The 15,351-nt window shown below is 39.7% G+C and overlaps 1 protein-coding gene across 1 annotated transcript; it reads right to left on the bottom strand.

Moving 5' to 3' along the window:
- Positions 1 to 237: 237 nt before the first annotated feature.
- ccdc149b (coiled-coil domain containing 149b) lies at positions 238 to 12,313 on the bottom strand. The gene is made up of 13 exons (XM_053502827.1): positions 12,189 to 12,313; positions 9,653 to 9,814; positions 8,603 to 8,641; positions 8,361 to 8,468; positions 8,071 to 8,190; positions 7,708 to 7,880; positions 5,136 to 5,208; positions 4,296 to 4,380; positions 3,344 to 3,491; positions 2,971 to 3,047; positions 2,654 to 2,686; positions 2,400 to 2,486; positions 238 to 908 (listed from the first exon to the last, which is right to left on the bottom strand). The coding sequence occupies exons 1-13, from the start codon at positions 12,237 to 12,239 to the stop codon at positions 406 to 408; spliced, it is 1,659 nt and encodes a 552-aa protein (XP_053358802.1). The 5' UTR covers positions 12,240 to 12,313; the 3' UTR covers positions 238 to 405.
- Positions 12,314 to 15,351: the final 3,038 nt, after the last annotated feature.

Raw genomic sequence — 15,351 nt, 5'->3', positions numbered from 1 at the left:
TGATCAGTAGTGTGAATGCACCTGAGATAGTGTCACAATTTTAAAGGTTTGTCATGTTAGTGTCTTCAGCACCTGAAAGTAAGTATACAACGCAGCCAGACTTGTTTGCAGAAGATACTTTTTATGTCTAGTGTAAATTATTAGCCATAAATCTATCTATCTATCATGTTGATTCTTTGCAGACAGTGTACCATGACACGAGAGAAAAACCTTTCTCTCAGATATGTTAACAAAAAAAAAAAAACACAAATAAAAAGAATTGTATTTTTAAGACGTTTGTGCTTGAACACTGTGGAGAAATCTGATGTTTAGTAAAGATACTGTGGTAATACTGCATAAACTGTGCTAAACCCATAGAAGCTTCAAGTGTGTTTAACTGCAGCATTTCTTTAAGAGTTCTGTGATCTATGTGCTTTGATCTGGACATTTTGTTTCCGTTTCCTCACTCGTCACGTTCCCTGTGCTCTCCACTGTTCTAGGATCAGACAGTTCTGTGCAGTCCTCATTACACACCGACACATTGGTTAGGTCTCTCTCTGATCCGTCCTGAATATCAGGACTGTCCTCAGAACATGTGCCTGTAGCTCCGCCCTCTTTCCCAGCATCTTCTGCTTCTTTTCCACCTGTGCTCCCATTTTTCCACGTTGCCAGATCTTCATTATCGTTTAATGTTTCTGGCTCGTAACCATGTCTCACTCTCTCCACAGGACTCTTCTGAGAGCTGGTGCTGGTTTTTGTAGTGAGATGTCTGCTGGATCTGGGTGTGTGCGTATTTTCTAAGCAGAGCGACGTATGATGATGATGATGTTGCTGCTGCTGATGATGATGATGATGAGGTCTGGAAACATCCTCAGCAGTGAGAGTCGTGTCTTCTGTCACTTCTTCTCCAGTCACGATCTCCTCGTCGCCTGCAAAGACATGATCACCGTGTGATATATATGAAGATCTCAAGTTTATATCACAGTGTTCATCTTATAAATGATCGTTTCTGTAGTAGTAGTTAATCAGTAAGGAGGCGCTTATGTAACTTTTATGTAAGGCCTCTCCAGTGTCGGTGCTTCGTGTAAAGAACACATGTACTAAATAATTACAAACAGTCTCATTACTAAAACTCCCAGACGTGCTAATTTGCACACTTTCAGGTTCAATAAAAAAATCACTTTGCAGATACAACATGATCTAACCTATTATTCTATAACACTTAGTTCCAACAAAGTAATCTGTTTGGACGAGAGGCATTCCATGGGTGATGATGTACAGAATAACAGCACTGGGCCACTTAACTATATGCATCACTCTGTGTCCCAGGTGTCTTGAATCTCGAATCCCTCTCTGTGTGTGGAACAATAGATTGCACGCTCTACATAGTCGACATAGTCTTTGCATTTAACGTCTTGTGGGATTCAACCCAGAAACCCGGGAATTTAACGGAGCTGATAATCTAAAGTGAAATATGTGGAAATATATCCTGTAAGTTTCTCAGGACTTTCCACCACCTCCATGGTTTATTCTCCTCACTTTTTGACTACATAGTACAGTGGAACCTTGGATTACGAGCATAATTCGTTCCGGAAGTTGGCTTGTATTCCAAAACACTCGTAAACCAAATTTAATTTTCCCATAAGAAATAATGAAAACTCAAATTATTCGTTCCACAGCCCAAAAAAATAAATACATAAAAATAATTAACACAAAATATTAAGTAAAAATAAAACAAATCAACCTACCTAAAAATAAATCCAGACAGATAAGCGTTTCCGTTTATGCGCGCAGGCGCTGTGTGTATGTGTGTAAAGTCCCTCCAGTCCCAAAAGAGAGTGTGTGTGAACCGGCACAGTGTCAAATTACGCGCACGCACACACAAAAGCGAGGCCGAGGTAGAAAATGGATTTTTAACCTTCTAATAAACCTTTATTACACAGTAAACTTTTCTTATTTAAATTTCACATAAAACACATTAACGGAAAGACTGTTTTGTTGGAAAAATTAGCAAAGGATTATCGCTAATGACACTGATGTGAGCGCTTAATAACGGAATCACTGCTGTAATGTAAAACAAACAAATGAACCTGCACTTTACACTGCACTCGTTAACCAAGACAATGCTCGTTTTTCAAGTCAAAATTTATTACAAATCTTCGCTTGTCTTGCGGAACACTTGCAAACCATGTCACTTGTAATCCGAGGTGTCACTGTACCAGCGAGAATATGAACTAGAAAAAACTACTTTCCCCCCTGTTAATTACACTAATTGTCGGTCACTAACTCGAGGTTATTTAGTTCCACCAGGGGCAGAACGATATGTGTTGGTGAAGCAAAATAACTAGTTAAATTTTAAAAGCAAATCATAATCTGTTGATAATAAATGGTGTTTGTTCAGGACTAGCGAATGGCCTCACCTACAGAGCCGGACTGTAACTGCAACACCTCTCCCACCGACGTCTGGACCTGCTGGTGTTCACTCAGAATGATCACATCTCTTCCTCCTGTTAATTAATCAATTAATTAATCAATTAAACTTTACTAATTCTCACCACTAACTACAACTGCAGGTTAATATAGCAAAATTAACAAGTTAGACATGGCAGGTTTGCTAATAAACATGAACTTATGATCAAATAAAATAAATACAGAAGCAGAAGAGAAAACATACTCCCAAGTCCAACAGACACGTTATAGGTAAGGCCTAGGTTTCATCAGGACAGGAAAGGATAGAAAACAAGAGAGAATACACGCGGGTTACAAAAGACATGACAGTCACAGGACAGAAATCATATCTCAAAAAACATTCATTCATAGCACACAGCTTAACTCTCAACAACTCTTAGCATTTAACAGAATTTTAACAGGTATAAAATTATATATGTACCAGATGCGATTACAAATAACAAAGATTAACACAATTAAAGATATAATGCAAAATATGCAGTTCATAGTATTTATCAGAAGCCTCACTGATTGTACACGTACCAGGCAAACTCCACACACCAGACATCTCCAGTGCTTTCAGCTTCCCTTCCAGTTCTGCTACTCTGTTACCCAGAATCCTGTACACCACACACAACAAACAAACAGTCACTTCACACATTGTCACGCACCAGGAACATGTTTTATTTATTCAGCCTTTGCCTGGAAATAATACAAACAAAGAAGTGTAATAAAAAGTGTCAATATCAGTCAATATGGGTGTCAGTCATCACCAAAATTTCTGAATAAAAACTGCCCCAGTTCCTCAAAACCTTCTTCAATTTTTTCAGACACTAAATTTAGCACTGGAGTTTATCTATTTAAGGACAGAAGCCACAGACACTCTGTATCTCATCAGTTAGGTAAGGATACTCACTTGTTGGTCTGGCGTTGGTGCTGAATGACCATGTTCTTCTCGTGAATCGTCTCCAGCAGTGCTGTGGCTAAAGACTTCAGGTCACTGATGGATTGCGGCGTCACGGGCAGACTACACCCATTCTCCTCGGACAGCAGCAGCTCCTGAACTGCACACAAAAATGTGATGAACGCCACTGTAGTATACCACTACCTGAAAAAAAAAACATGATGAAGATTCCTTAAGGATGCCCTTAAGTATGAGAAAATTTCCATCACTACCTGGGAGAAAATGTGAGGAACTGTCTACTAGGATGCCTCTGCCTGTGATGAAATGTAACGAAGTGTCTTTGAGGATATCTCTACCTGTGAGAAAATGTAAGGAAGTGCTCTCAAGGATGCCCCTACCTGGAAGGATGCAATTTCATAAGTACCCTCTAGAGTGCTAATCCATGGAGAAGATGTAATGAAATGCCTTAATTCCTGCCTTTCAAAATTGGAGGAACACGATCAAGTGCCCTCTAGGGTCCCCTGTATACGCAAACTAATTAGATGACATGCCCTCTAGGGTGCCGCAACATGCAAGAAAACATGACAAAGTGCTTTTTAGGGTTCCTCTTCAAAAAAGCATATGTGATGGTGTCCCAGCTACCATTTCTTTAAGTGCAAAAAAGAAAAACTCTACATGACCTCCAGTGTTTCTATGAGACTGGGCCTCTTCCAGTGGTGACAATAATATGCAGTGCCCTGTGGGTTCCCCTACATAAACAAGTGCCCCTTTAAGCAAAAAACATGATGAGGTACTCTGCAGAGGTCCTTTACACAACCAAGATCATGTGAAGTGCACGCTAGACTCTCTGGGGTCTACCTGCTTATTAGTTATTTGATTCTGTATAATTCACCTTACAAACAGTGTGTATAAAGTAATCACGATAGATGAAGTACTTTGTCTCAGGCTGTGTCTAATTCAGTACCTTGTTTAGCTGAGAGCACTCCTGTTAGTGCACTGCTGTTGGCCTTGCCATACACTTTACAGTTCTTCTTACTCTCCAGTGCACTCTGTGAACAAACATAAGCAGGAGAAATAAGAACAACGAATGTGCTAATTATAAGTATGTCTCATTATTAGTGTTGGGTGTAATGCGTTATAAAGTAACGAGTTAGAGTACTTGGATTACTTTTTTGATGTAACGAGTAATCTAACTTGTTAGGTCCATCATTTAAGTACTCAGTTATTTAGTTACTTTTTTAAAAATGTAATCCGTTATTCCAACAATTTATGCAATCCGTGAGCCAGACAGCAGGCATTCCCAATCCGTTATTGTGTGCGTGTGTGTGTGTGTGTGTAAGTCGTCCTACAAGCCCCGTCCCCGACAACCCGCCCGCCTCTGTTATTCCTGCTGTTATACCCCTATCTCACCTATGCGGTTTGACTATGCGAGGACCAACGCGTTGAGAGATGTAAACCTAATCACAGCGCCAAAACTCGCGGTGAATCATGATGAACCGTACTTACGGCCACTGCGTGAAACCGCGTAGGTGAGATAAGGGTATTAGTAGTTAACAGATTATGGGCCAAACTTCGCTGAATGATGATGGTAGAATAATTATAAAGGTCTAAAACAACATGCATGAGGAATCACAAAGGAGTTTTTATTTTCTGCAATGGGAAGTACTCTAACTAGTTACTTTTATCAGAAAGTAACGCTGTAATGTAACTGATTACTTTTTAATGATAGTAATTTTGTAATGTAACAAGTTACATTAAAAAGTAACGGCCCCCAACACTGCTAATTATGTTGTAATTCACTTACTTTGTACTTCATTAAATTAGTTTTGAGGAGAGAGACTTCATCCTGAAGCTGTACAAAGCGCTCATGAAGGTATCTGCAGAACACAATCAAGACTGATATCACTGGTATGTGCGGTAGCCTCATGTTCTCAAGATGGCTCTTAGGGTGTTTTCACATTAGGGCCGTGGGATCGTTTCCGAGAAAACTTGACCCCAATGTCTGGTTTACTTTGATCAGTGAGAACACAATCAAATATGATGAAAAAGTCTTTAGATATGTATGGAGTACTTGTGCATGCATCGAATCTGATATGGAAGCCAATCGTACTTGCCGTTTACACAACATCATCAGTTTCGTCTGTTTCCTTCGAAATCTCCATGTGAGCGTAGCACATGCTAATCTCATTTTCTGACCTACATAGCCATAGCTGGTGAAGTAGGAAAGCATACTTTACTTTGTCCATACTGACTGAACTGATAAACTGAAGTGAACTAATAAAACACACATGTGGAAACCCACTGATCAACAACCATCTAAAAATTGTACACACCAACATGTAAATGCTTTTTTGCCCAATAATTACTTGTTACTTGCACAAAACTATTTTATCTTTGCTGCCACTTACAAGGAATGTTTACGGTTTTTCCTCCCACTACCTCAACTCATTACCTCATCACCATGAAGTATTGAATTGTGTCATGTTGTCGCGGTCACTTTGTCGCTCGTCTGCACATTTGCACATGCACTTTATGTTGTCCCTTTTGTATAGAACTTAGATAGTTTTTCTGTTAACTTAAAAAAGTTAATTCGTCTTGTCTCAGCTAGTCAGCTAATTATGTTTCTTAGTTAGCTAGTTAGTTTTTGTTCATTTATGTTGTTTATTTATATTGCATGTAGCACCTTGGTCCTGGAGGAAGGTTGTTCCGTTGGACTGTGTACAGTACTGTACAGTATATGGTTGAAATTACAATGAAAGCCTACTTGAACTTGAAGCACGCGAGAGCGTTACTCTTGGTATTTTTTTTTCCAAGATATCAATAATGTTAGGTGTAGAACAAAGGTTAACCTCCTCATTTTCTTCTTCATATGTGTTTTATAGCGGTTCACAAAACAAGCAGGTGCATACTGCCATCTGCTGTATCGGAAAGTGTAAATATGTACCACATAATGGAGAACAAAACTAATGTCAATGCTGGCCAGTGGGTCAGAGGGAGCAATCGTGGCCAATGTGAAAACAGCCTTAATGGTGCGTTGTTACCATCAGTGAACGATGGAATAGCATCAGAAATATCATATGATGGAATTGCATCAGAAATAGCATCAGCTTTATCCTGTATTCAGGGTCGCGCGAACCTGAACCCTATCCCAGGAGGCTTAGGGTACGATGCAGGGTACACCCTGGACAAAGTGCCAATCCATCGCAGGGCACACACACATACACTCACACACGCATTCACACACTATTGGCAATTAGCCTAATTAGCTGCATATCTTTGGACTATAAGAGGAAAGTACCCGAAGGAAACCCACCAAGCACGGGGAGAACATGCAAACTCCATGCACACAGAGACGGGAATCGAGCCTGCCGGGGAATCAAACCCGGACCCTGGAGGTGCAAGGCGACAGTGCTAACCACTACACCACCGTGCCGCCTATCAGAAATATAACTTAAACTGAAATGTTGATTTTGGTCATGACGTTGTATTAGCAATAGAGATGGGGAAAAGAAAATATCACCAGTTTTTTTGGCTTGATAAGCAATGAGTGATCACTTTGAACATAACCAATTCTGTGGGGAGTGCATGAACTTCCTAGTGGTGCAACAGAAGCACATTTTTATTGAATCATAAAATCAAAAGTCAAAAGTCGCTTACGGTAAAAAGCCTCCGTTAAGTTTTTTTCTCAGGACTCTACGAGCGAAGTAGTCCTAAAACCCACTTATTACACACGCTTACACCAGACAAAAAAACACCACGAGAGCAAATTACTCTCGAAAAATCACTATAAGGGCATTAGAAGTGCACTTAAGCTGCATTCACCTGCATACTTAATTTACTTAATTACTCATGTTTAGTTCAGTTATGAAAATGTAGGATAAAGCTAAGGTATAAAACTTTTAAGTTATTACAACTTTTTTAAATGTTCAAGGTTTTCAAATTGTAACAAATAGTGATGTTTAGAGAATTGCAACATAAATCGAATCGGCACCAAGGTATCGTGATAATATCGTATCAGGTGATGATTGGTGATTCGTTCCCTATATAGCAATGCCAAAACAGTTCAATACAAGCAATAAAAAAAGGCAGCGTTCTCCATTTTGTGGTTGTTTTGATATGATAAGCTCCCACAGCAACAGACTAGCTATAAAGCTATAACTCCATGACACATGAAGCATCTGTTCGAAGTAATGCATCACAGGGCAGCATAAGACTGCCCTCTTCCACATAGAGGACATGGGCATAGAGATTCTGTGGATGTTCTGTAGATTCGAACTGCAGGTGATAGGTTTGCTTTCCTGTTCTGATATTTGTCATTAAAAAACGTTCCCTTATGAGGGTCTACAGCACGCATCTCTCACCACAGCGACACTCGCCTGTTTTCCATACACAGAGCGTCCACATCCATGACTCGGCCATCGTGGTGTCTCAGGATGTGGTTAAGCTCGATGTTCAGACGATGAGCTTTCTCCTGATAGACGTTTCTTTCTGCACGGACATCCTGCAGCTCGTCTACCGCCGCCTTCAGGCTTTGCTCCAGCTCTGAGTTCTGCACAAAGCCGTGGTGTGTTCAAAAACACAAAAAAGAACATGGCCAGTTTATGAGCAGATCTCGCTCTTTTTTTCCCACTCCTTCTCTCTCACACATGCACCAGTGATGTATTTTCACAAGTTACAATTTCACTGTAATGATCTTCTACCTCAGACCTCATATGTTTGAGAAGATGGATGAGTCTCACCTGCTCTTGAGCTTTTTCCAACTGCAATACGAGGTCTTCTCTCTCATGGGCCGGAAAATGGCGAACTCCGACCTCTCCGACATCACCGAGACGCTGTTTAGCGATGGTCATCCTCAGCAGCTGTGCACAGACACGCTCAGGATTAGTTAACAAAGAATTGCTTTTTCTTCACCCGCCTTTTCCTTACTTGACTTGATTTGAGTTAGAGTTAAGTTTAAATTAATAGAAAGTGTGTGAGCAAGCATGGGTGATTATGTGCTGTTACTGAGTGCTGAATGTGGAGTGTGTACCTTGTTGTCACCTTGAACCTCTACTAATCGCTGGTTCAGCTCTTTCAGTTCATCACTTAGATTCCTGTTCTTCTCCTGAGCATCACGCAGCAGTTGTGCCAAATTCACCTACAGAACATTCACACACCACACCGACTCCATCACGAATGCAAGGGCATTAACTACAGAACTGTTATACAGAATTTTACTGTAACTAACTATTATCAGCTTCTTAAAATGAGGCAGAGACGGACGATACACACTTGGGTCCTTTTTTCTGGGGGTAATGTCAGGTCACCATCCTGAAAAACAAAAGAACACTGTGAGTCACTACATCTGTAAACCTGTGAATCAATGCAATGTGAAGAACCACCAAGGCAGGCAGTAGTGAAATGTAAATCTGTGCACTAAGAAAATATTCATGTAGTTGTTATGTATTGATATGATGATAAGATTTTTTTGTTCAACTGACATATTTTACTTGAGGGGAAATTCTGCAGCTAAATACGTGAATACTTTTTTTCAGAGTGCCAGAGCAAACCTCCATATCAGTGCATTAGTTCATTAGTGTGCACTGGTGAATCATATCAAGCATGAAACAATTTTTTAGAGAATCAGCACATCAGTGAATTAGTAAGTCAACTTGTCAGAGAATCTGTGAATCAACGTATTAAAGAAAACTGTATATCGATGAACCAAAGTGTCAGTACATCAGTGAGCCAGTGAATTAGAACATCAGTAAATCAGAGAGCCAGTAAAGTACTTACACTGGTAAGTCAATGCAGCAGATGAGCTGTAAATCATTCCGAAATATATTAGTGAATTAGTAAGTCAGTAGGTAGTTAACGAGTCAGTGTGTCAATACATCAGTCAATCACCGAGTCAGAAGAACTGTGAATCAGTGCATAAGTTTATCGGGAAATTAGTATATCAATAAAGTGGTGTGTCAGGATAATTATGAAGCAGAGAATCAGGGTGTCAGTAAATCAATGAGGCAATACATTAGATCAGAAAGTCAGAGCAGAATGTCAGCATGTTGGGTGAGCTCAGAGTCAGCGCGCCGGGTGAGCTCAGAGTCAGCGCGCCGGGTGAGCTCAGAGTCAGCGCGCCGGGTGAGCTCAGAGTCAGTTAATCTATAAGTCGATGCATGTTTTTTTTTAGTAAAACCACAGGAGCACAAGTGACTCATACACATCTGTGAATTAACAGATTTGCATATAAACTTGACTTACTGTGTTCTGTGCATTTATTTTTAATGTTAAAATGTAAATGTGATCTTAAGACGATGAATAGAATAAAGCTGAATCACTTACGATCAGCTCTCTGTATTTTTTTTTCAGCCCTTGGTGGCGCTCTCGCAGCTGATTGGCCATTAGTTTAAACTGATCGCGCTCCTGCTGGCAGGTATCCAGTTCTTTGGACAGAATCAGCAGCGCCTCTTTCTTACTCTCCAGCTTTCTCTTACACACCAGGAACTGAGGGCAGAAGGGAAGCATTCAATTAAATAGCAATTATCCCTCAGGGCAGAACTGACAGAAACAGGAGAACAGTTACACACACACAAACACACACACACGCTGGCCTGTGTTTCTGTGGAAGAGTTGTGGCTGTTCATTATGTGACATGAGCTGAGCAGGCAGGTGTATGTATGTTATGGCCTCAGGGTTCAACAAGACCCATAATGAATAAAAAATACACTGTAAAGCTTGAAATAAAGAAAGAAAATAGAAAGGGGAAAAAAGACAGAAAGACAGATACTTTACAGATATTAAAAAAAATCCAGCAGTGATGAGGATAGTAACATAAAGGCAGGTTTGTAAGTATTAGGTCTGTAAATTAGGTTTGTAAATCAGGCTGTGTGAGTTTTAAAACATTATCCAGGGACTTTTATACTATATTTAACCCTAGCTCATGTCCTGATTTTTTAATTATACAAACATGTACCACACATGCAATACATTTTTATCTTGAAACGATTTAAACAAACTTTAGTCATTTTTTATACTTTTACATTAATCAATGGATCCACAAGCTTCTGTATGTGTACTATGTTTAAATCATAGGTAACATTATTTAATTCAATCAAACATGGTAAGCGGATCTCTATCATTTTTACCGCCTAGTTCTAAATGTTTATACATACTAAATTTCAGTTTGTTTGAATTTAAAGAAATCGCTACAATGTAAATGATATATGAAACAACTAAGCAAGGAACAATATGGTTGTATCAGTGTAATGAGCTGATTTTTACTTTTTATTAACCAATCAGATTTTACCATTATTACCGTAAAAGCATTTTTACTGCAATGTAACTCCTGCATGGGATTAACATCGTTTATCATTAACGAGATCATTAACGTTACCCAAGATGTGAAGCAGATGAGCTAGATATGGTTTTAAATGTGTCTGATGTGTTTATTTGGATATTTTTTTGTATCCATCAGTAAACAAGTCAGTTTTTTCCCCCTTCTCATAATCCGGGTGCCATAAAGGAACATCTTTTGTAGGAATTTGTATTGGACCTTTAAAGCCTTACTCACTCACTCATCATCTATATTGCTTTATCCTGTGTACAGGGTCGCAGGGGGCCCTGGAGCCTATCCCAGGAGACTAATGTGAAGCAGGGTACACCCTGAACCATGGTGTCAATCCATTGCAGTCCATAAACCCGCTCATTTACACACTACGGGCAATTCGGGAACGCCAATTAACCTAATCTGCATGTCTTTGGACTGTTGGAGGAAACCAGAGAACCCAGAGTTAACCCATAAAGCACAGGGAGAACATGCAAACTAAATTTACATTTAGGCATTTTGGAAGACGCTCTTATCCAGAGCGACTTACGTTTTTATATCATTAAACATCTGAGCAGTTAAGGGCCTCTCTCAAGGGCCCCAACAGTGGCAACTTGGTGGTTGTGGGGTTTGAACCTGGGATCTTCCGAACCGTAGTCCAATACCTTAACGACTGAGCTACCCCAGGCCCAAATGCACACAGACCCCAATGCAGGAATCGAGCCTGGACCCAATATGTGCAAGGCGACAGGCATAATCACTAAGCCAACTTGCTACCACAAGCAATTCAGAAACTCCAGATAGCCTTCCTGGCATGTCTTTGGACTGTGGGAAGAAACCGGGGTTCCAAGAACAAAACCCACCAAGCACAGGGAGAACATGCAAACTCCATGCACACAGACCAGACGGAAATCGAACCCGGAGCCTGGCGGTACAATGCGACAGTGCTAGCCACTAATCCACCATGCAGCTCTACTTTGAAATATATATATATTTTTTCTTTTGAAGAAATTACCCATTTCAAGCAAGGTGTCTGCATTTTATAAATGAACCCCAGATCAATGAAAAACCATAATCTAAATGCCTTTTTTTAATCATTTAAACATCATCTTCTTTTAAGACCATAGGTACAACAGATTTGCAGAAGAGTACTTCAGCTCCTTATGTGTGTGTGTGTGTGTGTGTGTGTGTGTGACTAATAGCCATGATGGAGATTTCTATAATCTGCTTCAGTGGCTTTTTTTCCTCGTTTCTCTGTGTGTAATCAAAATTTTCTGTTTTTGTGCATGTCTCTATGTTGATGATGATGTATAAAGTCGTGATGCAGACAGACAGACAGCGCTGTGCGTCACCTCTGCGTCCTTAATAACATTACAGGTGTAAAACAAAAGCAATTAAATGTAGCAATTAAAGACATCGCCGTTTTTGTTGGATCTGATGTCGTGATTAGTGTATAATCCGATCTCCCTGGCTCTGTCTGTAAATAAATAACTGTTTTTATTCCCAGTGCCCAGCTGACTGGCGGCGGCGATGCGCACTCTCCTCCGCTCTCACCTCGTTCACTAGCCCTTGCCAGTCGCTCTCGGTTCTTCTAGAAGGATCCATTTCACCTCCTCGATTACACCCCGCGTGTAGTAAAACCCCAAACGTGTCGCCAGGTGAGCATCTTCATGTTTCACCTCCCGATTTATAGATTTATCTCCGTGTACTGCATCACTTCCTGCGATCACGAAGAGCGCGCCCTATTTCGCACCCGCGCGCACACTTCTCCCCTACATGAAAAGCCGCGAAAAGCCCTAGAAAACATGGGCGCGTCCCAAACCGTAGAAATACACTTGGTGGTTATTGTGCTTTACAAAAAAAAAAAAAAAAAAAAGACAGAAAAATAGTATACAGAAAGAACCTTTAAAGGTCCTGTGTAGAACCGCACAGTGATCTACACAGGGAAAGTCATCAGTCCTATTCAGAAGGGATTAGTTTTTCAAGTACAAATGTGATGTAATTATTAGCAGAAAGATTTTCTTCTGGATCAGAACTTTGTAACATATTTTAAGGAGTCGCTGAGGTGACATTAGGCTGAGTTTTATTATATTGTTATATTAAACTTTCAGCTGCATAACACACATGATGTTATATAATTTCTATCTGTTATCACCCAAATGAGGATGGCTTGATTACTGCAGAATTGAATAGAATTGCAGATTACTTTTTTTATTTTTACTTTTTATTTTGTATTCATTGTTTTTATAGCTATGTATATTTTCAGGTTGTGGAACGAATAATCTGATTTTCAATTATTTCATATGGGGAAATTCGCTTTTCACAATCCAGGGTTTAACTGTACAGTATATACAGTGGGTACAGAAAGTATTCAGACCCCCTTAAATTTTTCACTCTTCGTTATATTGCAGCTATTTACTAAAATCATTTAAATATTTTCCCCCTCATTAATGTACACACAGCACCCCATATTGACAGAAAAAACACAGAATTGTTTAGATTTTTGCAGATTTATTAAAAAAGAAAAACTGAAATATGACATGGGCCTACTGTAAATATTCGGTCCCTTTTCTGTGACACTAATATATTTAACTAAGGCGCTGTCCATTTCTTCTGATCATCCTTGAGATGGTTTTACACCTTCATTTGAGTCCAGCTGTGATTAGGAAAGCCTGTCTATATAAGGCCTTACAGCTCACAATGCATGTCAGAGCAAATGAGAATCATGAGGTCAAAGGAACTTCCTGAAGAGTTTAGAGACAGAATTGTGGCAAGGCACAGATCTAACCAAGGTTACAAAAATAATTTGCATTTAGCAAATGGCTGCAATATAACAAAAAGTGAAAAAGTTAAGGGGTCTGAATACGTTCTGTACCCGCTGTATTCTATATGTATACCCCCTTATGAACATTCAAGTAACAAATTTGCACAGATACGAACGTACCGCGGTTAGCACCTAACATTCGTAGATGCGAACAAACCACAGAAGTAGCTCACATGTATTGTACAAAAATAGAAACTGCAGTGCATCAGATACCAATATTTACAATTATGTGTGTAAGTGAATATATAAAATGTCTAAAGTTCGATATATTGTATGTGTTTGCGTTTGGGGGTGTGGGAGAAATGAACCAGCCTCACCGGTTTCAATGAATCAGTCCGGGAGCACGACGATAGAAAAAGGCTATCCTTTAAAGCTGTTCTAATAGCGAATAATTCTAATTTTGGAAAATCCTGGAAAATTTTGGAGTTCCTGGTTCAATACAGTGAAAAACTTTGACAGAATGGCGTCCGGGATTCCCCTCCTAAACTTAGTTTGCAGTCTAAGCAAAATCAACATTTGTGTGTGTGTGCGCGTGTGTGTGTAAAATGTCTTCCTACTCAATTACTCCCCCCCCCCCTCTCCTGTCAGGTGTGTGTGTTTGTGTAATGCATTGTCAAGTTATGAACCTGGACAGACACCACATGTAAAATATGCATTTGTATAATTAATAATATATGACACATATTTTAATCAATGTATATTTTAGCAGTTGACAGTTAAGGGCCTTGTTAAGGGCAGCTTGGAGGTGATGTGGTTTGAATCCATGACATTCTGAGCAGAGAAGGACAAGCTGCAGCTGGATTCTGCTTTATGATGGTTGGAGCTACACAAGCTGCTCCTGTGCTTCCACACAGGACTTTCAGCTGCATAACACACATGATGTTATATAATTTCTATCCATTATAACCCAAATGAGGATGGGTTCACTGATTGAGTCTGGTTCCTCTCAAGGTTTTCCTTCCAAGTTTTTCCTTGCCACTGTCACCGTCACCCTTGGCTTGCTCATCAGAGACATTTCATTCATCATTCATTTATTCATCTCATTATTATATAGAAACATTTTTCTCAAACATACACACTTACATAAATTTTCTTTTTTAAAATTTTTTTCATTTTTGTGAAGCTGCTTTGAGACAATGAACATTGTTAAAAGCGCTATATAAATAAAATAAAATTTAATTAAAAGTAGTCAAACAACTTAACCATTACGCCACCCCTACACCTTTTGCTTTTATTAAGATAAAGAGAATTTGATTGTATAAAACAGATTCAATTTCTGTTTATGGAGTTTCCTTTTATGATCAAAGCTTCTTGTTGTATTTTATTAACACTTCTCTTTTCTGCTGATTGGTTTTTACCTCTTTCTTGTTTCCTACTTCCTCTGGTAAATCTTGCTGGTTGAGGATTCGAGTCTGACCTTTTGGGTCTGTGCGCATGGAGTTTGCATGTTCTTTCTGTGCATGGTGGGTTTCTCCCAGGTTCTCCAGTTTCCTCCCACAGTCCAAAGTCATGTAGATTAGGCTACCTGGCACTTCCAAGTGCCCTATGGAGTGTGTGTGAGTGTGGGAGGACTAAATTCTGTAAATGGAGACTGGAGATGGTTCTCCATAGAAGGGAACCAGACTATTAATGTGCAGATAGAGTTGCTAAAAGGAACTAGGGCAGTGGTTCTCAACTTCAGTCCTGAAGGACCACTTCCCTGTATATTTTTGTGTTTCCTGCTCTACCACACCCACTTCCATTACAAAAAGGTGGTTAATTAGTTAAAGCTGGTGATCAGGGAGCTGAAAAACCATACAATGTGAACCACTGAACTAGGGGACTTCTGAGAAACATTAGGAATGATGTGACATGACAGAAATACAAACCTCAAACAACAAAAAAAGCTGCCCA

This window comes from Clarias gariepinus, chromosome 8 (assembly GCF_024256425.1).
Source record: "Clarias gariepinus isolate MV-2021 ecotype Netherlands chromosome 8, CGAR_prim_01v2, whole genome shotgun sequence".
NCBI lineage: Eukaryota > Metazoa > Chordata > Actinopteri > Siluriformes > Clariidae > Clarias > Clarias gariepinus.
The sequence above is the reverse complement of the archived record's forward strand: the minus strand, read 5'-3'. Positions and strand labels throughout refer to the sequence as shown.